A 26,912-nucleotide genomic window follows, 5' to 3' on the forward strand; every position below is an offset into this window, starting at 1 on the left:
AGCTGAATGTTGTCAGATGAACGTGAAGGCTGCAGCAGCACGAGGTAAAACATGCAGAGAGAGAGATGCACATCTAAGATCACTGTCTCATGTACAAAGAAATCACACAGTCAAACTTTTAAACGCCGGTTAAAGAATAAAAAAGGCTCCATGATTCCTAATCATTCAACAGAAGGTGTGTGCTGTAGTTTTAACGGCCTTACCCTTTAAAGCTACAGTAAAAAGCCAAAGCTTCAAAGGTGTTATTTTAATTTACTCAGCCTTTTACAAGGAGGTTATTTGACCATAGAAAAAGACATTTGTTCTTCAACAGGCTGTTAGAGTGGCATTAAATATGAGAGAATGTCCTCTTCATTTTCTGACACAGACATTCTGAGCGGGAAAATCTGGATCAGAAAGAAGATTATACTCATGTGATCCCTAAACGTGGTTTTCAGATTCGGATATGCATGAAGAGGATACGGTTGTCTGTCTTTGTGTGCCCTGTCTCTCGCCCATAGTCAGCCGGGACAGGCACAAGGCAGGTCGGGTCCATGGATTCATGCTGGTGACTCCATATTGATCAGACCAGTCTGACCTGTTGCTGCCTGATCTTACGTATGATTGGCTGACTGGGTAATAGCTTGAATAAGCAGGTGTACAGGTGTTCCTAATAAAATGCTTGGCGAGTCTATCTTTCATGTCGCACCAGTTGCCATTGATTCTTCTGCCTACAGTCATATCCCATTGACTTACCTGCCATTTTCTGCCTGAAACGGTTTCCCAGAAGTCCCTGCTCTGCGTATGTTGGTGTTTGTGTCTGTACAGGCGTCACGCTGGTGATTGCTCTCCGAGGGGACTGACCAGTGGAAAGTTAACTGTGAATGCCCCTAACATGCTGTTCATAAGAGGACATTCCCCTCTCTTTAATAGATGAACCTTCATATTGACAAAATGTCCCACTGCGCGCGCACACACACACACACACACACACTAAAACAACAAACAGTGTTTTGTGGCACTTTCACTCAAACTACAAGCACATTGAAAGCAGGACTGCAACACATTTTCCTTTTATCATTATTTTGATTTTTTGTTTTTTTGGTTTGACAGTTACAACAGTTTTAAATCACGTTTTTTATCTCAATCTGTGTTTTAAAGCTGCATTAATCAGTGTTATTGTACATTTGTTTTAACTGACTGTAGAAGGAGAGAGTGAGAGTAAAATGACAGGGTGATGAATTAGGAGCTAACTCCGCTCAGTTTCTCACAGATCTATCGGTGCGTTGTAGCATCTCTCAGCTCACTGTTTCAGTTTGCACGGCTCTGATCACCCACTGTGCACCGTACCACTGTGGCTGATGATCAGCCCTGCTTCACACGGTCAATCCACAGATGCATTTTCACTTTTTCCTGGTTGAAACCTACACGCTGCATGTAAATCACTTTCTTTGGATTTTCATTTACATGCAGTTGACCCACAGGAAAATGAAACATATGTGGAGTGAATGCTGGTCAGATTATCACTGTGGCTTTGCAATGATTTTTTTTATTTAACCTCTTCTGCCCTGGTCGCACCACAAAGAGAAAAACTGTTGAACTCTGCTGCCATCGTGCACAAGCAGAGCGGGATGAGAAGTCTGGACTCTCATTTAATTCTTGTTAGTTTACATGCTGTATGGAAATCCTTTTTTATATACTCGTTCATGCGTGGAGTTAGCCTGCATGAAAAGTGAAAATACAGGAAATAATGTCTGACAGTTTATCGCTGAGCTGCATTCATCTGACAACATTCAGACCAGGCGTGTGCTGTGTCAAAGTTTCGGAAACGTTCTCAGGTCTGACCCGGTGAGAGCGCTGTTGTGACCTCTACATAAAAATGATTTGGTGACATGAGACCGCCATGTTAAACTGCCATCTGAGACAAGCTGGTGAACACAGTGGAGCCAAAAGGCTCGATACTTTTTTCTCAGGAGCGGGTGGACACCAAAACAGAGCTAAAAGAAGCTACTATTCAATTTCAGCTTCATTTTGTTCTTCTATTTTTGTTTTAAATTCTAAATTTCCTGTTTAAATGTGTCTTGTTCTTTTACTTCTGAAAATTTGATTTTTTTTTTTAGTGTGTATAAGATCATCTTCAATCTCAACATTAGAAACTCACAGGAGTAAACGCAAGCAGCTGAGGCTAACCAGTCACACATTCTGGGGCATGGCCAGTGCTGTAGATATGTGGGTAGCCACCACAGACGCACTCAGACGTAGAGAGACTCCGAGTTAATGAATTATGGATGAATTTGTTTGAGACGTCTGGCCTGATTCAGCTCTTTTCGGATAATCATGGATGACTGAGAACAGGGAATACAACCTGCCCAGTCCCACAGACAGCCAGCTAATAACACCAAAGTCCTCCAGTGTATCACTGCCACAGGCGGCCACCTTTATAACAAGACTCTGCTTCAAAATGTAATCTTGTACCAAACTGTGACACAACAACACAACAGGGAACACATCTGGATCTTACACAGGGTAACCTGTGTCACAGAGCTGGTTATCAGATGGCACTTGACATAATATTAGATGAAACAGTGATACCTATAGCTGAATTTGCTTACAGTGAGGACGTACTGTAGGCGAAATGTAAACAACGTGATCACATAAATAGAATGTGATAAGAAACTGTGGAAACACCAGAAATAATAATAATATTAAAGATAAGGGTAAGGACATACTGCAAACAGCTGCAGGTTATCTGTTATCTTTAGTAAAGAATAGGTGTTTCTTGCTTTTTGTCTGATGGACAAATGTGACGCACATAAATAGTTCAAATAATGTGACTGTCTCTGTCTCACTGAAATATTTATAATGAATGGAAATGTTGTTTCTAATAAACAACATCAGAGAGTTCAGACTTTATTTCTACTTCTCATCGCAGGGTCTGAGCTGCAGTGATGGAATAAGAATAAAAGCATCAACGCTGTCAGGATCGAATTATCTTTGATTCAAATGAAGCTGTAACGGTTCTTCAGTTCTTCTCTGTTTGACAGAAGTTCTGTTTTAAAACCACGACGGACACATGGAAAGTGTCGAACAGCAAACGGATTCCACTCATCTATAAAAATATCAGCTGCTCTTTATTATTTGCCGCTTCATTGTTAATGCCTTTGTTCCTGTTGGGATCCTGTAGGAACGATGACTCATTTTCCCTGTGATCTGATTGGTCAGTAGGTGGATGGTTGACAGGTTTTGATCTGGTCCCCTGAAGCTTGACTGCTAAGTTCAATCCAAATATAGATGGATAACCGATGTGGTACAAGCCTCTGGGCTGTAAAAAACCAAAACTATGAGCTGAAAGGTGCTAAAAAGCTGTGTAGATCTGAGGGAAACTGTAGAGTTGAGTGATGAATTTCAGTGAGTTTGTCAACGCTGACAGCACCTTTCATATTACATACAGTCAGTTTTTCCATGATTAATTTAAAATGTCAGTCACCGCACTGGAACCGTGGAGCCGTGTTACTATAGCAGGGTTTATTCAAAGACAACAAAGAAGCCTTTCTCAAGCTGCGGTGCCACTGAACTCCGGCCACAAAGGGTTTCAAACAATAGATGTCACCTTATCTCTTTCTGAAGAGACTTGGCAGTGTTACTGGGCCAGCTATGAAACCTCTGCTGGAAACTAAGAGACATTTGTATACATACAACTCCTGCTATTTTGGGAACCCAGCTCCTGGCATGGACAGTCCTGTGTTCAAGTTGTTTTACCTCATCAGAGCTGACAGAGACACAGTGGCATCGCCAGCAAAGGAATTTCTATTTGTTTCTCGAGTTTGTCAAGTTTACACAACTGGTCTGGAAACTTAGACAAGAAGAGTTTTTCAGTATGTTTTTAATTTTTATATCGTAATCAAAATAAATAAATAAACCAAATGTAAAAACTGTATATGTAAAAGTGCCTTTATATTTGTTTTTGCGTTTGAACCTTACAGAAACAGAAAAAACACTGGTCTTTTTCTTGTTTTTTTTTTTTTTTTTTTACTCGATGTATTTTGTTCCTCTTTTTATGTTTGTTGTCTGTGTGTCTGTTTCTGCCTTTGTTTGTTTATGTTTTTTTTTTGGTGGGGATAAACAAACATAAAGAACTGTAATATTTTGGACCTAAACAAATGTGTGAAAAAATATTACATATGCCATTATAATTCTATAAATGTGATATATCATAATATGTCTATTATTGGATTCACTCCGTAGAGATTCACCTTAAATTACACTTTTATTTTATTTTTTTACAGGCCTAAATTCATCCTCTGAACCTCAAGTCTTCTCTTACTCAGAGATGTGTGAGAATAAACTGACATAAACAGGCTATGTATAGATAAGCTGTCTCACACAGTCACTCATAAACACACACACCCGACAAGGCGTGTTGTGGTTATGTCCTCATGTGGGTCCTCAGGGGGACACACAGACAGACAGACAGACAGACAGCACACTGAGCTCTCACTGTCTCTGACAGCATCTTTCCTGTGTGCCGTCAGCGCGCGCGAGAGGTTGCGCGTGCGCGCGCGTGTGTGAGAAAAAAAAAATTCCTGCTCTGAGCTCTGTCTGATGTATGCCTATGACAGCACATGACTGGCCCTCACATCTACCTATGGCAGTCCACTTTCACTTAAGAAAGAGGAAGTTGAGGAACTAAATGGCGTTTCCATTTCCTCATGCTGCCGGTTTTTCCCAGGTAGGCTCCACTGCCTCAATAAATACAGGACGGCTCAACATGATGGCAAGAAAACGCAAAGCGGATCCCGGTGGTTAACACTCAAGTCAAAGCAGAGAGAGACAGAGAGGATGGACATGAAGCAGGTGAGTGAGACGCAGACAGGACAGGACAGCTGCTGATACTGGCTCGTCTTTGCCTCCGCATCACTTCAGCTGCTGTCTCTCTGTCTGTCTGTCTGCCCCTCCACAGGTCATCGTCTTCGCGCTTTTACTCGTACCCGTGTGCATGAACCGATGCTTTGATGAAGAGGAGCTGGCTGCGACAGCCCACAGGAGACTGGGGATCCAGTCCACGTCAACACCTTTACCACCTTCGGCGGCAGCTGATTCACCTGCCTCCTGTCCCGTGGCGCTCTACGCGAACCGGGCGCTTCAGAACATCAGCGACAGAGCCCTGTCCCCCTGGAGATACGTGTGAGTAACATCCTGTGGCATTTCCACTAAGATGGAGGTACCACAAAGTCCTTCATTTAAAAAAAAAATTAAACGTTTAGGATGAATGGAATCAGTGGCTGCTTAATTTGGCGAACAGGTGAACAGGTGAACCCCCAGCCTCTCCGTGAGGGGCCAAACACGGTGACAGCACGCTCATGTCACGGTGTTTTGTTTTGACGCGGATGCTGCTCTTCCTCTGTGCTGTCTCCTGTTCAGTTAAAGATAAAGATAAAGTTTAGTTAAAGTTAGAAGCTAAAGTTAAAATTAAAACTCTCAGAAACTCATTAGATGTAAATTCCTACTACGTACTGACGTGGGAAATCCGTTATAAAGTGATAACCAGGCCATGATGAATGTTTGCATAAGGGCGCAGCCATAAAAAAAAATCTGACATCTGTCAGCATCATAAAGTCTGAGTGAAGTGAGACGATAAGGCGATAAGGGCTGTGCTTCGTGATGCGTTTGCGTACAGGTGTCAGCCCTCTGACCCTCCTTATTTATTGCTTGGCTCGTTGAGCTGCGCTCACTCCGGGCTCTGATGTCGTGCCACACCTCGGTCCCCGGAGAAGGGAAAGTCCCCTCCGGATCCAGAGACAGCAGCTCTGTTAACACATGCGCCTGGAATGAGGTGGATTGCATTACATCGGTGATGCAATCGGCCTATTTGCCGGCTGTCCGACCGCTTTGTTTACTTACAGGTGTCTGAAATTCCCAGTGATGCTCCTCTTTATTGATCCTTACTGATGACACAGCACTGTAAATGGAAGTTGGATTATTTGTCCTGTGGACCAGACAGAGTGTCTGATTACTGCCGGACCACGTGTTTGCTGTGTGTCAGTTAATTTGAAGTAAATAAATGGGATGAAATTAGATCTTGACACTTGGCTTCTGTTAAAATGTATGTGTAATTAAGTATTCCTGTTTTCTGCTGCTTTGTGCTCCACTTGCACCGAAGACATTTTTTTTTTCTCTTGACAAGTTTCCATTTAAGCGACTGGTTTAAAGGCTTAAAGAGGAAGTTCGTTGATCCGTTAATCATCTCCAGATCTCAGATTTATCTCGTGACTCCAGGGGGCTGACCCCTAAATGGCATACCACTGTGTTTAATACATAACTAAAGTAGATACAACTGGCCAAACCTTGACCACATACAACAGCAGAAGGCTTCTTATGCATTGTTGCAAAGGTGTAAACAGTGTAATAGGAGATATCAGTCACAGCAGCAGAGTGTTTACTAATTTGAACATTTTGCTGATGATACTCTCGAGAGAAGGGTTTTTACTTGTATTGTTTGTATTTGTATTTTTACCCAGGTAAAGTTTTTGAGTACTTCTCTCAAAATTGTAGAACAGAGCCACAAGATGGGGTGATGATGCAGGACCCTCCCCTTTGACATACAGTGAACTCAGGGCCTTTGGGCCCCTGTTGGTATGGGGACCTGGGTCAGTTGCTTCCTTTGTCAGGATAATAATTCAGCCCTAACATGTGTGCCCCTGATCACTTATATTCATTATATACACTTATTCTTATATACACTTATATTTAGAATATTGCCATGACATTTAAAATGTTTTCTTTTTACCACCATTTGGATGTAATGTGTGTGTGTGTGTGTCTGAACTTATAAAGTGCAGCTGTAAAAACCCTTTAATTACGTCTCATATCTCACCCTGTCTTTGAATACTCTGCTCACTGAGACTTTTTGTTCCTTTCCAGAACTAAAACCAAAAAGGATTACTTTCCCTCCACCTATTCCGAGGCTGAGTGTCTGTGCACAGGATGCATCCTGATCCAGGGCAACAATATCCCAGAGCTGAGCCATGACTACAACTCGTTCCTCATAAAGCAGAACAAGTTTTTTCTCAAAAGGGAGCTCTGCGGTGATAAACAGAAGTACCAGCTGAAGCCAGTTTATCTGCCAGTTGCCGTGGGCTGTACCTGCGTCAGACCCAAGACTTACCACTAGAGGGCACCCATCAAGACCTGCTCTCACAGCGGCACACTACAGTTTATCTTGTGTTTGTTTTAAAATCCACCAAGTTCTCTGGAAAGTCTAACTCAGGGGTGTCTTTGGTCCTCCATGCTCTCTGATGGGAGTTTGACTTGGGCTGACCACACACAGCTGACACCCCCCGGGAAGATTTACCAGGTTTCAAAAGTTAGTCACATCAGCCTGTTTTTATAGGTCTGTTTATTGTCATAATGACATCATCATAATTTATGCATCTATAATGTGTGTTTCGTAGGTCTTTGTAGACCCTGCTCATTCTTTATTATGACTTGTTTACAGCTCTGCATATTGCAGCCAATGTAAACTGGGTATTTTACCATGTACTTGTTTTCATATTGATGGCCTTGTCATCCAGTAAAATAGCTATTGTATAGTTATGTTAAATCCTTATTTATCTGCTAATATTTGAATAAGTATCTATTTATTTGGTTTGTTTTTTGTGTGAGATGTTCAGAATGCTCATGAGTGGATGAGAAAGACTTTGTATTTATTTATGATGGATATCCTGTAGATTTTGTCCCAGTGGGACTTTATGAGTCTGATACAGACTTCAAACTTAAGCTTCTTTGAAGCTAAATAAAGCATCTGATGTTGAAGAAAACGTGTTCTCCGCGTTTCTGTGATTTCAAAGCTGATATTGGAAAGTGCATCTCTGCATAACCAACCAAACAAGTGTCCAACAGTCTTTGGTCATTTGATTATGTAAAATATGTTTAGGTTGGTAGCTGGTTGGGAAAGAAAGACTGTGTGGGGCGTCAGGACACAGGAGGCAGGTATTTCTTTCAATATACTGCATTTATTTGGGATTTGTAGGTTCCAGGTATGGTTGTACAGACCAGCAGTTCCGTCTGTGGGTGTAGTGGGCATTTAAAGAGGATACAGAAATTTAAAATTCTTGTTTAGTTTCAGTTTATTTGACATTTCAAGATGAAGCACATTGATTACAAAATGGCATGGACGATATAATGAACTCCAAGACTCATTTTTCATTGTTGTCTTTGAGGTCCAGTAAAGCTGCCAAAGATGCAGGAGTTAATAGTAGCACCTGTGCTTTTCCTACTATGACAAGTTAAAATGTCTGACGCCCGTAGGTGTTCCGGTGGGTTGAGATCTGCCGACTGTGAAGGCCACAGAATGTGATTCACATCGTTTTCACACCCATCAAACCGCTCAGTGATATCCTGTGTGCTGTGTTCATCGTGTTTCTCCACTCACTAAGAATTATTTTTCTTTTCATTTACCACCTGTTTGAACACAGCTGACTGCACGGTGGACTCAAAGGTCCAAACCGTGGGCGGGTTCAGTTTGTTGCATGTATTTGTCTGTGAACCGTGAGTTCATCTCAGACAAAGTGCAGAGATGTACCAGATACCAGAGATACCAGCCACTAACTCGTTTCCACTAACTTTCCAGCTACTCTCACTCAAACACTCCGAAAAAGCAACTTGATTTCCTTGTATTTGAATTTTTGGCTCAATATCATATCACATCCTTATTACATAACATGATCACATTTGCATAGTTACTGTTTTATTCAAAATAAGTCTGCATTTTTAGGCAAGTTCTCTTGCTACACTTTTAGTTTTCAGCAAAACATTCTCCTAACACCTGGACACTGACCATGACCTGTTCATTTGACTGTCAACATAAAAAAAATGCTTCAGCATCCAGCTGTTGTACTTTATACATCTGCCGACTTCGTGAAAGCTACAGGCCACTGACTCACTGGGATCCACTCAACGATGAGTGAAGCGGCTCAGTGGTGCTCTCTACTGTCCTCACACAGGCTGAAACGATGTTCACTTATAGTCTTTGATAAAATATCCATAACATCCATTCAAATATGTTCATGAGAATAAAAACAACGGAAATTCAAGTTTGTTCATGTCTAAAAAAAAAAACATTTTCAGATACAACAGATACGCCGTTCCAATAGAGAATATAGCTTTTTTTCTTTTTCTCTATTGGAACGATGCGAGCGCCGGTAAACTACACCAAACATCGGCATTTTTCCACACGGTAGATTCTCAGTGTGTCAGTCAGCTAACGGCTGAAACGCTTCCTGCCCTCCATCTGAATGTGGCGCCCTCGCGTCGCTGCGTCGTGACGTCACGTGAAACCCACCTATCCCGTGATCCCAGGACGACCGCGTTGCTGACGTATAATCTAAGCGCCATTTTGGGACGTTGTTGTCAACGGTGTAACGCATGCGAGGTCTGGCAAGGTTTAATCCCCTTCACACTTAAAAACAAGCGCTTTAAATCGCATCCAGGCTTGTACACGACTGTAAAGTTACATGTCAGCGGGATGGCGAGATGACCGCAGCTTTCCTCTCAGCGATAAACACTCTCACTAAACCTCTCGACGGTAAGTGGATATGTTATAACCGGTGAGGATAACCGTGCAAACTAAGATTAAAGTTAGTTTTTGAAAAAGAACTACACCAAAACTCGTTTTTATACAATTCGCTTTTATTAACTTTATATTCTCTAATCTAACAGGTGACAAAGAGCGTTCATACGGTGTAATAGTGTACTTAAAGTAAATGCAGCACCCATGTATGTATAAGCCACTGTGTTCTAATAGATGCCAGTTCCCCACAATATCCCCACACACTGTGTGTGTAATTCTCAGTGTGTTGTCAGCAAACATATAATCAGTTGTGTACAGAATTAGTCGCACACAACCCACTATGTGATATTCTCTGTGTCTTTGTCTGTAGAGGTGTCTGTGCATGATGCTCAGTCCCCACACCGAGAGGCTCTCCTGGCGGCGGCGCTGCAGGCCAAAAGAGCCCTTCTCCTCCGGCAGCTTCAGAGCGAGAGGAGCTTTGAGGAGGTGAGGAGGCTGAGGGAGGAGGTGATGGCCGAGGCCGAATGGTTCTCCGGTGATACAGAAGATGCCACATGGGGCTTTGTCCAGGAGTGTCTCCTCCTGCTCCTCACCTTAGCACGACACCTTTCTATTGAGCTGGAGCTTTTCGAGCAGACCCGGGTTACCTCTGCGGCGAAACAACACAACCCTCACACGGCTCCACCTTTACCTCCCGATGTTCTCAGTGTCACCCAGCAGAAGACGCTCGGAGCTGCTCTTCAGTTTGTGGTCTCTCTGGGGCTCTGCCCCTACTTGGCCCATGGAGTGGGTGTGCCACTGGGTTGCAGGTCAGCTTTTGGAGCCATGGTGGAAAAACTTGTGCGTGGTGGAGCGGTGTCAGCAGAGGGACGCCGTCTTCTTGCCACCACAAATGTCCTGTTGCAGCTGGCAGAGCTGTCATCTCTCGCCACATTGGTGTTCACACAGCATCTAGGCGATGTGATGGCAGCACTGTGCCAGCTTGGCTACCAGCCACACCGAGAGAGAAAAGGCACAGAGGAGGAGAAGGTAACACATCTGAATATGGGCTTGTTGTTCCTCTTTTTAAAGCACAACTTTAAAATGCCTTTGATGCACGCAGTCAAGAGAAATCAAAGGCATCTGTTTTCTTTTTTTTCCCCAAACTTTTTAGCAGCAGCAGCTCAGTGCTGAGGAATGTCGAACGTGCAGGGAGGCCCTCAAAAGCCTTCTAGGAAAAGTCTACCAGCCAATCGTTGTCAAGGAGCTGCTGATCCTTCAGGGTGGACCCAGGCAGGTAGGCATGTATGTGTTTAGGGATTATGGCAGGGACAGCTGAAAGTGTAACTTAACTCTCTTAATATAAATCTATTAAAAACGTGCTTCATTAAAAAAAAAAATCTAAATCGAAGTGGTGCAACAATTTTCTTACTTTCCTAATAATTTCATTAAAGCCATAATACCACTGATACGTACTGTCCCTTTCTGTCCTTCCAGTCTGGTGCAGTGGGAAACGTCAGTGGTTCGAGCAGTAAGGCTGCTCTGGGATCAGCCCCGGCCTGGCTGAGGCGTCTGTGTGGTCAGCTGCTGTCTGAGCGCCTGATGCAGCCAAACGGTGTCCAGGCTGTAGTCAGAGCCATCCTGGAGGGAGGAAAAGGTGAGTGGGGGTGAGGGGGGGGGCACAGTCTCACTGAAACAAGCAGAGACTCATATGTTCACTGTAATGTATGTTATCCATCCAGTAATCCAGTTTGTCTCTACTGTATCATTTGTTTAATTAAAATATTATAGTATTTTAGGTTTTGAATGTTTTTAGAGAATGGAATTTTCACTTGATGGATCCAAATACAACTGAAACACTGTTTGTATCCACTAGGGGGCGAGTCGGACTGGAGGAAATGTGATGGTGTGGCCAGGATCCTGGTGGCCTGCCCTCAACAGTCTGCCTCAGCAGACAGCTACTATAGACAAATCTGTCCTCAGGTCAGCTCAGCTCAGCACGCACACACACACACACACACACACACACACACACACACACACACAGATTCCCTGACGCTTAAGAAATCAGCTAACTGAGGAAACTGTAACCCGGTAACTCAGGTGTGTGTTAGCACGTGTGTGGTGCTGTGAGGTCAGATGCTACTGTGCAAACAGGAGAAACTTGCAAAGCCAAAGACTAACACAGCCGTCAGAAAGATCTGTGAGGAACCGCTTCAGCAAAATGAAGGAAAATGAGGTGCAGAGCAAACTCTGCCAGGTAGAGCTCACACATCATCAGTTTACCTCAAGTATGCAGCTTTGCTAATTTTGTCAGAGTTGTGAAAAGTGTGAATGGGTCTCTCTCTCTCTCTCTCTCTCTCTCTCTCTCTCTCTCTCTCTCTCTCTCTCTCTCTCTCTCTCTCTTTCTATCCCTCTCTCTGCCTCTCCCTCTCCTTGTCACTCTGTGGGTGTGGGTAGGTGTAGGTAATAGTGGTAACGGCCAAAACTACACAAATAAATCCAAATCAAGGAATTATGCTTTAACGTACCGTCTGTAGACCCCTGATGAGTGTGAGTGGGACTATAAAGAATTTGTATTTGTCGTCGTTTTTAGATCCTCGACCTCCTGCACTTCAAAGACAAGCTGACAGCCCAGCAGTTTCAGCGTGTAGCCACCAGGGCGGTGCTCTTCATGGTGCAGGAGAAGCCCAGCTTTGCACATCAGTACCTGCTCACTCCTCTGCTTGCGCCTCTGCAGCGCTGCACCGCTGCTTCCAGTGAGTAAAATGGCCATTTCATTTCCAGCTCATTCTGGGAGATTGAGGTGTTCCCAGGCCAGATGCATTATGTAGTCCCTCCATTGTGTTCTGAGTCTATGCTGGGGTCTCCTACCTACTGGACCTGACATATCCAGAAAACGTCCAGTGGAAACGGCCCAGGAAGCGTCCTGATCACAGGGCCGAACCACTACAAATGGCTCCTTTCAACATGAAGGTGCACTGGCTCTACTCTGAGCTCCCTCTGAATGTCTGAGCTCCTTACCCTGTCTATAAGGGTGAACCCAGCCACCCTTATCTCATTCTTTCAGTCACTACCCAAAGGTCATGACTGTACGTGAGGGTTGGAACGTAGGTGATCGGTAAATCGACAGCATCCTGATTTAGCACTCTCTTCACCCCAACGGTCTGGTGCAGCGCTCGCATTACTCCTGACGCTGCATCAATCAGCCTCTTAATCTCACGCCACATTTAACCCTCACTTGTGTACAAGACCTTGAGATACAGCAAATTGCTCCCAACCCAAAGGCAGCAAACCACTATTTAGCATTAAAAAGTTAGCATTAGAAAATCAAAAGGTTATTTATAGCAACTGTTTCTCCCTTTATTTATTACAAGCAGGAAATCATTTCGGGAAATAAAGTCAGTCTGCCACAAGACATCAGGTGTGTTAGCGTAAAATTTCTGTCACGATAACAGACAGCAATTGTTGTTCTGTTTATTCAGCTAGCGATCATCACCTCGTTTCAAAAACAGCAGACAGATGATAAGTCAGATCCCAGCAGGGCTGAACACTGTGGTGCTTTTGTGTGTCTCCCAGACGAGAGTCATTCCCAAGCTGCTGTGGAGGAGTGGGAGCTTACACGTTGTGTGGAGGACGTGTACAAGGTGAGGACACACAAAGACATCCACTAAACACTGCAGGGATGCAGTGGTGCAGTACTGTGTGTAGTTTAAGTCGGCGTATATGAAGAGGATGCACCCAGAGTGTGTGTCTCAGCTTCCTTGACAGTAGCTCGGTACCACAAACACTATTAAACCTCAAACTAAATGATGATAAGTGATAATGTGGTTTATTGTCTGGTCCTGATGGTTTTGCATGTGTTTGCATTAACAATCTAAATGAAAACGCTTCTGAATAATAATAATGATGGTTGTACTGATGCAGATGTTAGTGGTTGTTAGGTTCTGGTGTAATAGAAGCAGTAAGGCAGATGTTCCCTGCAGTGCACACACTGTGTTTCTCCCATCACACCTCTCTCACAGTGTTTTTGCTCTTGTGTCTCTTGTTGCTGTCAGATCTGGGTGGTTGGAAACAGTCCATCAGCTGCTCTACTCAAAGCTCTGGAAGAAGTTCTTCCTGTTATTTTTGAACTCTTCTGTTTCACTAAGCAGAATGTCTGCCACCTACGGTAATGTTCTCTCTCATTATGAAAAGATGTAAAAGGATTAAGTGACTTTTCATGTATTATAAGGATAAATCTGTTCGTATTCTCTATTATTGACAGTAAAGCCCATAAAAAGACAAAAACCCAGCAGTGAAGTTGTTTTCGCCCTGGATGTGCAGGGGCAGAGCTCTTTCCTTGCAGGTTTTTGTTGTAGGAAAAGGTTTTAAAAATGTGTAGTGTGACCAGGCCTGAAGTCGGATACTGAAAACGAGCCTCTGTGTTCCACAGTGCCCCCTGTCAGGACGTTCTGTTGTGGTACCTGAGCCACACTGAGGCGTCTGTAGCTCTGTCGGCGCTGAGGCAGCTTTCAGGCCTGCAGGGGCAGAAGAGCGAGGCAGCAGACTTCCACTTCACCCCAGGCAGTGATGGAGGAGCCAGATTCAGCTCCAGAGAGAGTTTGAGGTGACGGACAAAGGACGGACATGTTCTCGCAAGCGATCGTTGTGCAGTGCTCTGTCAAAAAAAAAAAAACATGGCGGATAATGCAGAGAAGAACAGTTCCTTTGCACAATAAGGAACTTTTTTTTTTTTTTTAACAGTGATGACTGTCAGTACAGTTTCTTCATTTCTCAGCATCTCCCTCATTTCTTTGTTCTTGTCTCTCAGTGATGAGGACGATGCTCTGTACGAGAAGCTGTCAAGGGAGCAGTGGAGGCTGGAGTGTCTGATGCAGCTGCTGGCTGAACTCAAAGAGTGTGACCTGCCTGGAGACTTCTTCCTGGACCTGTTACAGGTAAGGAGCACACACACACACACACACCTGTAAAACATAATTCAATCCAGTGCGTTAAATTTTTCCATTTTGTTTAGTTTTGCTAAGACTGTATGAGAAGCTCTCTGAGAATTGTGAAGTTGTAGACTGTGCTGTGTTGTGCAGTCTTTCTGTAGTTTGCTCCGTCCACCTGGTGGAGAAAGTAACCTCCTTGCTTTTCCTGCAGGAGCTGACCAGCTGGGCAGCTGCAGCGGATGAGGTGAAGAAGGATGAGCAGGAGCTGGACGTGTCAGCCATGACGCTGCTGGAGGTGGAGCAGCAGCTGCTGGGTCGAGCTGCCGGGGAAGGCCAGAGACTCGCTTTGCTTCAGGTGCTGGCTGCGATGGTTGAGTCTCTGCCTCATACTGTGCTGCTGAGGAAAACCACACAGGCGAGTAGAGATACACATTTGTTGGAGCCTTGTATCCTTTTCTAAAATAAATACAAAAGAAATAAATCGAAATATTGGCACATTTTAAAACTGAGCCTCCTCCCCAGTGCATGCTGGGCCACCCTGAACAGGAGAGAATAGACAGACAGACGGTTGATTGAAATTTTAAAGAGTGTTGGGGCCCTGTCACTGGCTCTCTGGGCCCGGTGGGTAGTGCTGCCACAATGGTACAGATGATGTTACATTTAAAAACCAACTAAAATTAAGAATAAGATGCATTTTTTTCTGCTGCAGTTCACAGATGTGCTAATCTGCACAGGTCCTGTACAGATTAGAGGAAAAAAAAATCAATACCCAGCAGGGAGAGATTAATATTTTATATTTTTTCTTTCATGACAGAACCTTTGTGGATAATCTGATAGCAGAATACAGTTGGCTCTCAGCCTGCATATATGAAGAACTTTTGTGCATTTAGCCAATCAAATGATTTCTTTTCTTCTTTTTTTATTATGAACATTTATGTCTTTATTGATAGTGGCAGTAGAGACAGGCAGGGGAGAGAGAGAGGGGGATGACATGCAGCTGGTTTGCACCTGCCGTTTCTTTTGTTGTAACCTCAGTTCACAGGCTAGATAGCTAATTAGCTGCTAAGCTGTAGCACACTAAATGGATTTGAAACTTTGCTAGTAAGCCACAGTTAGCTGTGCAAGTGCGTCTGTGGCTCTGTTCCCCTCAGCTGAGGAGCAGCCAGTCGAACACATAGCTGCCCCAGCCCACTCAGTCTGAAGCTGGGAGGGGAAAGGAGCACTTCTGATGTGTCTCTAAATAATTTCTCTTAATAATGAAAAACTGATTTTTGACAAGTGTATTTGGTGAGCGAGTCCACACAGGTAACACTGTACATCTGGTCTCAGTGTCCTAAACTCATGCGATGTGGTTGTTTTGTTTAAGGATTACGTTTAAGTAATCCTTAAACAAAACAGATTTTGCAGGGCAGACTGCTCTTTGTTGCACTTTTATGCTGAAACTGCTCAGAGGAACGTCCCTGAAGTGTCACATCCTGGCCTGTTTGAGGTGTTAGCTCATCCTCCTGGGACTGTAACTGTCTTTCTTTAGCATATTTTTTTTTTAAATCAGTCTGTGTTCCTGTGGGACTACTTATAATGGAAACAAGCCACGTTGAGTCATGCTGCCACACCAAAATAGCCCATTTCTTTGGGAGGGTTGGGGGTGAGGGTGGGGGGAGGGGGTGGTGGGGGGTCGCTGACTGGCATTTTAGAGCCAACAAACATTCCCTCACAGATTAAGAGACATTTCTGATAAACTGACCTCACTTTATTGGATAATGTTTTATTTTTAGATGTTTTACATTTGGATGTCTTTATAAGGACTCATTGTTTTCTGGCAATTTGCTTAAAAAGTGTCTTGGTACTTATTTCCTGTTACATTTAGCTCTCGTTTTTAACCGTGTATTTCATCAGTCTTTGTCCTTCATTGTTCCCGTTTTAGGTTTATTTTTATATGGAACATATTTGGGCCCTTGAATCTCTGCCTGGGTGTTACTTGTGTTCACGGTTCTGTTTGGCCTTTCTCCAGGTGGTGGACTTCATAGTGTCCCTGATTCAGAGGGCCTGTGTGGGTCTGGACCAGGTCACTGACCTAAGTCTTGGGAACCCAGTAGAGAGCCAGACCCTGAGCATGGGGATGGGCCTGGTGGCCACTCTGCTGTCCGGACCTCAGGTACCACGACATGTCACAGATCCTGTGAGAGTACCATGATATTCAGATGGACCATGAGGAGTCAGTCTCTTTAATGAGTTCTGAAGACCTGAGCCTGAAGGTGCTCTCAGACTCTCTCCTGACCTCTGACCTCTGACCTCTCCCTTCTTTAATATCACAGCTTAGCGCGGAGGACTACTCTTCTATGTCAAGGTTGCTCCCACCCCTGGAGATGCTGTCTCTGAAGCACTCTGAGGTGGTCATCCAGGAGCTGGCATCCAACCTCAGAACTGTCATCGCCACTCACGGTGCCTGCTGGCCTGAAGACCTCACTGCTGCTGCTGCTCAGTGCTCCAGAAACCCTGAAACAGCAGCAAGGAACAGTGTGCCTTCAGTGAAAAAGCAAACTGAAGCACAGGCCTCACAGTCTGGTCCACAATCATCTCCACCTGATAACACCCACATCAGGCGTCCACCGTCCTTCAGAGGGTCTGCAGCAGGAATAACTCCACAAGCTGGAGGAAGGACCTCTGGCACTAGTGTCCCTTGCTCTTCTACCAAGCCCTTTTCTGATTTGCTGCTCGAGGCATGTGACCCGGACGTGCCAACCAGAGCGTTCGCCCTGAGGGTCCTGACCCGGATGGTGCAAAATGAAAACCCAGAGGTTGTAAAGGCCCAGGAGAAAGTACTGACGGTGGGTTGCTGCATTGTGTGCTTCAGGTTTTCTGTTGTTGTTGTTGTTGTAGGGTTTAGTCACACGTTTGTCTTCTGAAAACTTATTTGAGTAGTTTACATAAATATGCAGATGATATTCCAGTTTTTTACTCATCACAGTTCAGCTCATAGATGAACTGCTGGTAAGAGTGAAGCACAGTGGGAGTATAATTTAATCTTTTTAAATAATTTGTTATTAAAAATGATTTCAGCAGTTGAAAGGGATGGTAAATGTGAAGGATAAACATACGCTCACTGGAACACCTGTACACCTTGTTATTCCTGCAATTATCCAATCAGCCAATCACGTGGCAGCAGTTCAGTTCAGTGTATAAAACCATGCAGATACAGGTCAGGAGCTTCGGATAATGTTCACATCAAACATCAGAGTGGAGAAAAATGAGGCAGGAAATGGGTGTGACACCTGAGTACCTGAGTTACTTGTCCAGTTCCTGCCTTTCACACTAGCCAGGTGTAAGGCTCTGAGCTGGGGAAGAAACACACTGCTTCACACAGGGGTTATCCTCTGGGGTGTGTGGAGTGGAGGGTGAGATGAATCAGGTTGTGTAGTACAATGAAGCGGTGGTGTTGTTGGCTATGGTGTTGTGTTGGCACATGTGTAGTGTAGCTTGGACAGAATAGCAAGCTTTTAATTGTGAGCAGGACACTGCCTCATATGTGGATCAGGAAAGTGTAGGTAGTGGCTTCGTCCTCCTTTTGTCCTCCTGGGACGTTCTGAGCAAGCATGTATAATAAATAAGGCGGTTGAACCTCTCCCCAGGGGAGTCAGAGGGAACAATGGTGTACTCTAGGGACTTGTTAAGGTGGAATGGGCAAGAAAGGGTAACAACTCATCTAGTATTCTCTGTAATCAGAAGCCCCCCTACTGTGTTCACCTTCATCCCACTACAGTTACAGCAGCACCTTCATTGATTTTGCTGACTTTTGTGTCGTGGTTGGGGGTAGTTGGGTAGTTCTCCAGTATCAGACCACCTTTCATATCTTCTATCTTCTTCCTTCCATCCTTACTTCTCCCGAAACTCCAGCTCATTCTGTTCACTTTATCCAAGAACCCCCTTGTTTTTACTCTTCCCTCATTTTCCTCACCCACTCAAACCTGTATCCATCTTCAAGGCCCCCTTGCAGTACCTGGGGGTGATGTTTGGATTATTCCCTTTGATAGTTGATCTTATTGCCTTTAATGTATTCAGTGTGCCAGTATTGATCCTCTTTTCTTCTATTGGCAAGATCCATAATGTTTTTGATGTTTTTGATGGCCCAGTGTTCCCAGTAAGGTGAAACAGAGACTTGTGTGGTGTTTAAACATTCTGTGTATGTCTTCTCCAGCTGTTTTTAGAGAACCTGGAGCATGAAGACTCATTCATCTACCTGTCAGCCATTCAAGGTAATGTAATGGTGCATATAACCAAATGTGATGCAAAGACTGATTTGTGATTATGTTTAATCCACTGATAACATTAACTGCCTCGCTGAAACAGTTGTCAGTACTCTCAGGGACAGATGGACTGAGTATAAACTGTCTTTAGGTCTGGCAGCGTTGTCTGACTCCTACCCCGAGAGGATCTTGGAAAGGCTCCTGAAAGAGTTTCAACATGGTCCCTCCCTGCCTACGTCCAACATGGAGCACTCCCTGGAAACGCGTCTCAAAGTGGGAGAGGTCCTGATGAGGGCGAGCAGGGCAATGGGTGAGCGTTGTTTGTTCCTGTTCGTGTTCCTACGACCAGACTAGTGAGGACATTCATTTGACTTGATACCCAGTTCCTGACCAGCAACCTGTTGTGTTTACTACCAGGCAGGAAAATTTTTTAGCAAGTTTTACTAAGCAGCACAAGAGCTGCAGCATGGAGGGTTATTTAAGTGAGTGAAACCTCTAGCTACGTGTGTGATCTTGTCTTTGTGGTTTCCGAGCCTGGAAGCAAACACAACAGATTCCTAAAGTTGTAGCTAAAACACAAAGGAAGTGGTTTCTTAAACAGAGTAAACCTAATGCTTTTGAAAGCATCCTCATTTTATACTTAGTGCCTAAATCTTTTGCACAGTCCTGTGTGTGAGAGGAACCAGAAGTTTTTTTCTCAGCTAGTTGGTGGAGACCAAAACAGAGCCAAAGGAGAGTGAATGCTGAGCTGAATGCTAATGTTGCTCTGTGACTGCTTTATGTGTAAATAGACAAGAACTTGATAAGGTAACAGTACGTCAGTGGTGGGTTTTGAGGTAGTTGCACTGAAAACTTAAAGAAAATCATTTACTGCAATCACTTTAAACATACACTATGTTGAGTGAGGTTGAGTTTATGCAGCTGAGTCTGACCTCTGACCTTTTGCCAAATGTTTTAAGAAGTGTGCCTTTATCTGGCCAAAAAAATAGAACATAATGATCTGACTTTGTGTGAGTGGGAAACATTGTAAGAATAATAATCTATGCTTGTTTATTTATGTGCACGGTATTTGTTGACATACATATATATTTGTCTGTGGTGGCCAGCTATCAGCATGCAGCCACCGCACCACAAAAGCCACAGTGCCGGCTTGTTTTTCATGCAGAACTCTGTTCAGAAGGGACCCTGTGTATCAGAACCTATCCCTGATAGAAAAACCCTATTTGGGTTTTTTCCTCGGTCTGGTTTTATCTGCCAGATTGCCATCGTACCACTTCCCCGAGACAATCGGGGGTTTTATACCCTTGCTGAGAGATTGGACAGAACTTCAGTTTGCTGCGCAGACATGCAGAGAGTCTCTGTGTTTGTCTTAAGGCCCCGAGTGGCTCAGATTTGCCTTTTGCCAGGCTGTCATTTGTAAATAAGAAGGTTTTCTTAATTGACTCGCCTGGTCGAGTAAATGTTGAATAAATTAATGTTTGGCTCAACCTCGGTTTGCTCCCAGTTGCTGACTTATTGCACTTGCAGAGTCCTGTGAGCTCCCTTAGTGTGCAACAATGGGCAGAAGATTTACTGAAGGAGAACAACTGTGCACTGGATGACATTCCCCTGCAGGGGAAGGGGCTGCATGGACTAAATACAGTTTAAAAGAATCTGAACGTCTGTGGGAGTGCTGCATCGTGTGTGCGTATGTTAATGTGTGTGGTTGTGACGCAGGCTGATATTCCTGCTGACTCACACTCACATAAACACAGTGATTCTCTTTCATTAGATCTATTAGAGTCATTACAGTCTACTGAGATGTGGAGATTAAGGGATGTGTGTGTGTGTGTGTGTGTGTGTGTGTGTGTGTGTGTGTGTGTGTGTGTGTGTGTGTGTGTGTGTGTGTGTGTGTGTGTGTGTCTTTGTTTCCGGATCAGGCAAATATAACCAGCTGTAATGTACAGACACACACACACACACACGGGTCAGGCAGGTCTTACTACTACTACTAGTCCGTCAGCTGGTTGTCTCCTCTCCATGGAGGCGTCTGGCCTCCCTCCCTGCTGCTTGGCAGGAGCAGCTGTAGTCAGCGGTGCGCTCTGTTCTTTGTGTGTCTGCCTCTGTCGCAGTGTCACCCACAAACACAGCTTGTTAAACTGAATATGACTGCACTGTAAACTACAACATTAGTCTCGTGTCAAGCTGTGGATTTGAGTGGATGGATTAAACCTAAAGCTCCTCCTCTGGTTTCTGTGCTGCCTTCAGAGTCCTGCGCTACCCTCCTGCCTTCTGCACGGATCACCTCGTGTCTCCTCCTTTTTGTCTTTAAGTATCTTGTCATGTCTCTGTGGTCTGAGCTGTGTTTTAAGGATTATTTCTCTTTCTGCGGTTTGACAGAACAGGGTCGAACAGGAACTTTGTCTACTCATCTATAGGATGATTATTTATTTGTCATTTTTTTTATTCTCTTTTCCAACAAACTGTTGAATGCACAGTTTTCTGCCGTGCTTTTTATTGGAGGGAGACATTTCAGTCACTCATGCTATTATCTAGTCATTAAATGGACTCAGAGAACAAGATGCGTTAGGATCCGAGTGAATTAGCTCGTGTGGCAGTGATTGATGGATCACATTGTGTGCTCGCTTTGGAGAAGGGACGGTTTCAGTGTCAGGACAATCAGCGATACATGACCTGAGATGTGTGAGAACCCAGGGTATTACAGAGACACTGTAGGGCTGTACACAGCAGCGTTTAGAGCTAAATGTCAGGATGCTCACAGTGGCGTTCATAACATGGTGATACCAAGCAGACGTAGTGTTGCACGCTCACGTGCGAGCACGCATTAACACAAAATAAATGTAGAAATGAGAGAAACGAGATAATAGTAATTAGTTTTGCAGGCGTTTAGTCATAAACCAGTTCATGCTGAGGAGGACGTGGATGTCTGTACCAGACTGTGTTGCAGTGTATCTGACAGTTAGTGAGATATTTCAGTCTGGACCAGAGTGTTGGACTGTCAGACAGACAGACACACAGACAGACAGACACATCCCTACAGCAGCTAGCACGGCTAAAAACTCATCACACAAGCAGAAGAGCTTAAGTAGCACTTTTGGCTAAACACCAGGCTTCAGTACGTTTTTTTTTATCACCAGCTGGATACATGTTTTACCTCATATGATCTGCATCAAGGTGAAGTTAGATTAAAGTTAGATACTTAGCTTGGCTTGAATTCAGAGATCTGACGTTACCCTTTTTTAACCTGATAAATAATTAGGTCTGTGTTTTATAACTCTTAGATCCACAACCTGAGAAAACTAACCTGTCTGCTTGGTCTTCCTCCTGCAGGGGAGCTGGCGCCGCACCTCGGCCGTCCCCTGGTAGGCGTCTTCCTGCAAGGAACCAGGGATCCGGACCAAAGCGTCCGGGCCAGCAGCCTGTCCAACCTGGGGGAGCTCTGTCAGAAACTGGACTATGCCCTGGGACCGCTGGCTCAAGAGGTGGGAAGGAGCACATGCTGATGAAACACCTATGATCCTCCTGCAGCAGTACATAGAAAAAAAGACAGAATTACAGCAACACACACCGCGGACACTTCTGATATATTTCCAGTCAGTTGCTTTTCTAAATCAGTGCTTGTGCAGATGCCTTAGCCAGCATGAATGGTGAAACTCTGTAAAACCACAGATACTCTGTAAGTTAGACAAAACAGATGAAGATGTTCATTTTCTCTGTTTTGTTGCCATGGTATTAAGTAATAATGCACTTTATGATGTACAAGGAAATAACAAAGTTAGCAGACTTGTACTTCACCTCTAACTCATCTTCTGCCGTCTTAGATTGGGACGCCCCATCATGCATTTGTACTTTCTGATTGACAGCACATCCACTGCCAGTATCGGATTAAAACGACGACCTTTGGCTCAGAGTTGTGTACAGTGTTCGTTAGCTTACAGCTAGCATTAGCTTAACTATCTTCGGCGGTGGCCTTGCAGTAATTCACAGGAACCCTTTTAGCTGTTCTCCAGTTCTGCTTGACTGGTTCCTCACGTTTCAGAGTCCTGGTTTTATTTTAAAAAATAAATTGTCCTGTAGCCTTGGTCCTGAATAAGGAACACGACTGGACTCAAGTGAAGGAGTGTCTCAGGGTGTTGTTCAGTTAAACATGACATGACATTTTATGTGTGTGTGTGTGTGTGTGCGTGTGCGTGTGCGTGTGCGTGCGTGTGCGTGTGTGTGTGTGTGTGTGTGTGTGCAGCTGAGCTCCTGTCTGACCGCCCTGATAAAGACAGAGAAGGAGGCAGAGGTGAGGAGAGCTGCTGTCCATGTTATTGCCCTGCTGCTTCGAGGCCTCAGCAACAAAACCACTGAGGTATATAAACACACACACACACACACACATACGCACACACACACACACTCTCACAGCTGAGTATGTATGAAACACATACACTCTTCTCCACCATCCATTGTGGAACAAACCACTCTGTGCTGTTTGAATGTTCATTCATGGCCTGAACCCGGTGTCGGTCATTTTCCCTTTGACCTGGCTAAGTATTACCACAGCACCTGCCTCCCCCCTCTGTCCTACTTTGAAGAATCAGCTCATTGTTGGTTTGGGCCTTTACACTGGATTTTGTGATGACAAAAGATGAATTAACATTAACTTTATCCTTTCAGTTGCCTCTCATCCTGCCTACAGGTTAATATCTGTAGTGTTATATCAGTCGGTTTATCCTGGAGCTGAACTAAATGAATACAGTCTCTCATCTTTAGACCTAGCCTCGTATTAAACCCACCAGTAGCATACCTGTGGTAGCCCACTGGAAACACACCTATATGTGAGCTGCTGGCCTCTGGCTCGAGTGTGATGTGGCTCTTGAGCCGCTGCCACGACTGCAGTCAGCTGTCCGGCTGCTGGTCCCAGACCAGGTCCTGTCATTACTGGAACAGCTGGAGAGGGTCAGCACCAGCTGTACAGGGCTAATGACACACAGAGTGAATGAGGACTGATGAGAGGGACAGACCCTGACAGACTGGAGCACAAAGGTGAGGCCAAAGAGGAGAGGAGCAGGCCAGGTGTGGAGGACGAGGTGTTGGGGTGGCTGCACTGAGGCTTTAGAGTTGTCCCTCACATGTGAGTCGCTTTGGATAAAAGCAGCTGTCAAATGAGTAAATTTAAAAAAAAAAAAACAACCATTAAACCACAGTCTGGTTTCATGATGATTTTCCACAGAACAGCAGGAGGTGGTGGAGGTGTTCAGCTCACTGTGGCTGCTCCTGACTCTTCCGTTGCTCCCTGCAACATTTCAAACAGATCCGCTGTCAAAGAAATGTCCAAAATGGCATTATCTCGTTCTGGAGATGGACTTTTGATGAACAGTTGTAGTCCACACTCACTACTGTGTCACATACATTGTATTTCCTGTCAGTTCTTCACAATAAAAGCCTCTCCGGGGTGTTATTTCATCAAAATCTTAAGGATTCTATCTGTTTACCGTTCTCTCGATTTATCAGTTGGGTTTCTGAAACTGTGTGTCAGGGAAGGGCCAGCACAACCTTATACTTGAGAAGTGTGAAGTAGGCAGTGTTTGACATTTGTTCATTGATTGATTAAAAGAAGTTATTAATAAATTAGCACCTTAGAAACATGAAACTTATTACCCAATAACAGGGAATATGTGCAAATTCTTCCCAAGAAACACGAGTCCAGTTATCTCGATGGAAACAGCCTTGTGGTGCTTAGACACTTAGTACTTAAATTGCACACTTGTGAAAATAGCAGTAAATCAAATGCACCACGCAGCCTGGAACAAACTGTCCATTGTAAGCATGTATCCCAGTCTGCAGCGTTGTAACCTCCGTCTCTCTCCTGTGACTTCTCCAGGTTCTCAGTGGCGTTTTATTGGATCTGTACCGAGCTCTGAAGTGGGTGGTGCGCTCAGACCCGGATGACGTTGCGGTGCTTCATGCCCAGCTGGCCCTGGAGGAGCTTGATGATGTGATGAGGAGGTTCATCTTCCCCGAGCAGAAGCTGGAGAAGAAGATTGTAGTCTTGCCGTAAAACTCAGGTTTCATTTCTGCGGGGTCTTCGTAACCCCTTCGTAGTTTGACCGCTTGTTTTGGTCGTGAGAAAAAACCCTGATCATCATGGGAGGATCCAGCATTTTTGGAGCTTGACATGAGCAACCACATAAAGCTGCCTGTTTTTATGTGTGCTGTGCAAATTTCATTCACAGAAGTGTTATCCAAGAGTAAAGACTGTGGAGGTTGAAGTCCTGCTGTGAGACATCAGTAGAGAAGAGTGTGAGCGTGAGACTGTGAGAGATGTGACGGAGGTGGACACACAAAAACATTCCGCTGTGGGTGAAGTTACTCTCTGTCCGAGCCAGGTGAGGATGCTCACCTGGGCAGCAGCCTGCATTAAGACTCTCAGGCAGCTGATTGATAGAAATTTCCAAACAGCTGCCTAACTGTGAAAGCTGTTGTCGAAACACTCATGCCCAAAAAAACAAACAAAGAAAAAAGTCGCTGTAGTTAACTGGCAAACGATGTGGGGATGAATTTTAATTAATAAAGAGATTTTTTTTTTGGTTTGTGCCACTTAAGAACAAATTAAATAACAAATTGTTAATGCAGAGTTTTCTTAACTCCTTGAGTCAAGCACAGGTTTGGGGTTTAAGAGGCCGTTTTACCCGGGGATCTCACCTGGTTTGATGTAGTTATTTTGGTTTTCTACACGAGGCTTTATCGAGCTGTGGCTGCATTTTTTACGTCTTTAAAAACGCGGTGGATAAAATGATTTCATCTATTCTATATATGAACACTGACCTTAAACAGAAACTGGACAATAGCTGGGCTGCTCTATGTAAACCAGCGAGGTTTGAACAGAGTCAGGCTCAAGGCTGACAGAGAGCAATGAGACATTCCTTCTTTTGTTTCATCCATTGGGCAATAGGCTGACAGCGTATGGAGCACGACCTTCTCCGTCTCTGTCTGTGTGAACATACAGCAGGCAAACACACAGAGATTCAGCCTTCTCTGCAGTCCGTGGATATTTTCCCCAACACGGGGAGCCACGGAAACGCAGGCTCTTTCATCATGGTGGCAGATTTAGGCCTCTCCACGGCACCGTCATCAGCGCCTCTTGAATCACACCTGTGTTTATGTATTTTTCTCTCAGTAAAGCTTCAAATAACCTGCTGGGAGACGTTTCACGCTAAAAATAAGACGAAAAACCAAAAAAAACTTTGCCAAAGTCTAATGCATCATGTGGGTGTCACAGAGTTCATTTCCATTAAATATAAAACAGCAACCTTTGTAGACGCTGGTTAAAATGCTTAATGTTTATGGATCTGTATGATCAAGAAGACGTGCTGAGGTGTAGAAACTAAATATGGAATCAGCTTCACTCTGCCTGCAGGACACTCATTATAGTCAAGGTCAGGGGGGTGACTGTGAGCTGACACTGTCAGTTAATAGGATATTACACTGTTCACTTAGTCGTACAGGTTTTTACCATCAAGAAACAATAAAGAGATGCTAAATAAAATGCTAATGCTAAAGTGGATTTGAGATTTTAATGCGCTCAGTATTTTGACCAAGGTCATTCCTGCTTTGAAACAGCTGGGTGTCCATTCACACCCTCAGTGTTTTTAATTTACAGGGGAATTTAAAATTTGAAGCTCTTTATATTGATGATATTAGCTGGTACAGGTTCCAGTCTGAGGAGGCTTTGCATAGAACAAATTAAAAAGAAGAAGAATTACTTTTATAGGCCTTTCTCAGCGTTCCCAGTGAGAATCGTATTTCTGGCTCTTTTCCTTAAACTAGGCCAAACGTTCATGCTAATGTGATACGGACAGTCAAAGCTAGCCAAGCTGCTCCGCTTTGAACTGATTCATTCTTTTCTGTCGATTCCTTTTGGCCCTGGACCAAACAACAGAGCGATATTTATGTTGGTTCAGTGGTGGTTTAACTCATTAGCTCATATTGTTCAACCAATCAGAAGCCACGGGGCCTCTGGAAGTCTATCATCATCAGGGCGGGTCTGAACCTGGGATAAGCTGCAGACGTACACAGGTGTCGTCTGGAGAACTGAAATTTTCAGATGAAAAATATTCTCAGACTATTGTGACTAACACCTCCTGACAGGATGTCAGCTCCTTTGTGAGCCTCTGGGATCCACAGTTACCCATAATGCCCTTTCCTGCACAGCTTTGCAAA

At 44.3% G+C, this 26,912-nt stretch overlaps 2 protein-coding genes across 2 annotated transcripts; both read left to right on the forward strand.

Annotated features, from left to right (window-relative positions):
• Nucleotides 1-4,742: 4,742 nt before the first annotated feature.
• il17c (interleukin 17c) lies at nucleotides 4,743-7,773 on the forward strand. The gene is made up of 3 exons (XM_041038631.1): nucleotides 4,743-4,833; nucleotides 4,940-5,163; nucleotides 6,901-7,773. Exons 1-3 carry the CDS (start codon nucleotides 4,819-4,821, stop codon nucleotides 7,148-7,150), a joined length of 489 nt encoding a protein of 162 aa, XP_040894565.1. The 5' UTR covers nucleotides 4,743-4,818; the 3' UTR covers nucleotides 7,151-7,773.
• A 1,620-nt stretch (nucleotides 7,774-9,393) lies between these two features.
• Nucleotides 9,394-25,280, forward strand: tango6 (transport and golgi organization 6 homolog (Drosophila)). Its single transcript, XM_041039198.1, has 18 exons — nucleotides 9,394-9,562; nucleotides 9,918-10,576; nucleotides 10,701-10,823; nucleotides 11,024-11,183; nucleotides 11,403-11,509; nucleotides 12,123-12,285; nucleotides 13,106-13,173; nucleotides 13,585-13,697; nucleotides 13,962-14,135; nucleotides 14,340-14,466; nucleotides 14,672-14,875; nucleotides 16,472-16,615; nucleotides 16,776-17,288; nucleotides 18,656-18,713; nucleotides 18,856-19,014; nucleotides 22,035-22,186; nucleotides 22,945-23,058; nucleotides 24,574-25,280. The coding sequence occupies exons 1-18, from the start codon at nucleotides 9,511-9,513 to the stop codon at nucleotides 24,748-24,750; spliced, it is 3,267 nt and encodes a 1,088-aa protein (XP_040895132.1). The 5' UTR covers nucleotides 9,394-9,510; the 3' UTR covers nucleotides 24,751-25,280.
• Nucleotides 25,281-26,912: the final 1,632 nt, after the last annotated feature.

Source organism: Toxotes jaculatrix, chromosome 5 (assembly GCF_017976425.1).
Source record: "Toxotes jaculatrix isolate fToxJac2 chromosome 5, fToxJac2.pri, whole genome shotgun sequence".
Taxonomy (NCBI): Eukaryota; Metazoa; Chordata; class Actinopteri; family Toxotidae; genus Toxotes; species Toxotes jaculatrix.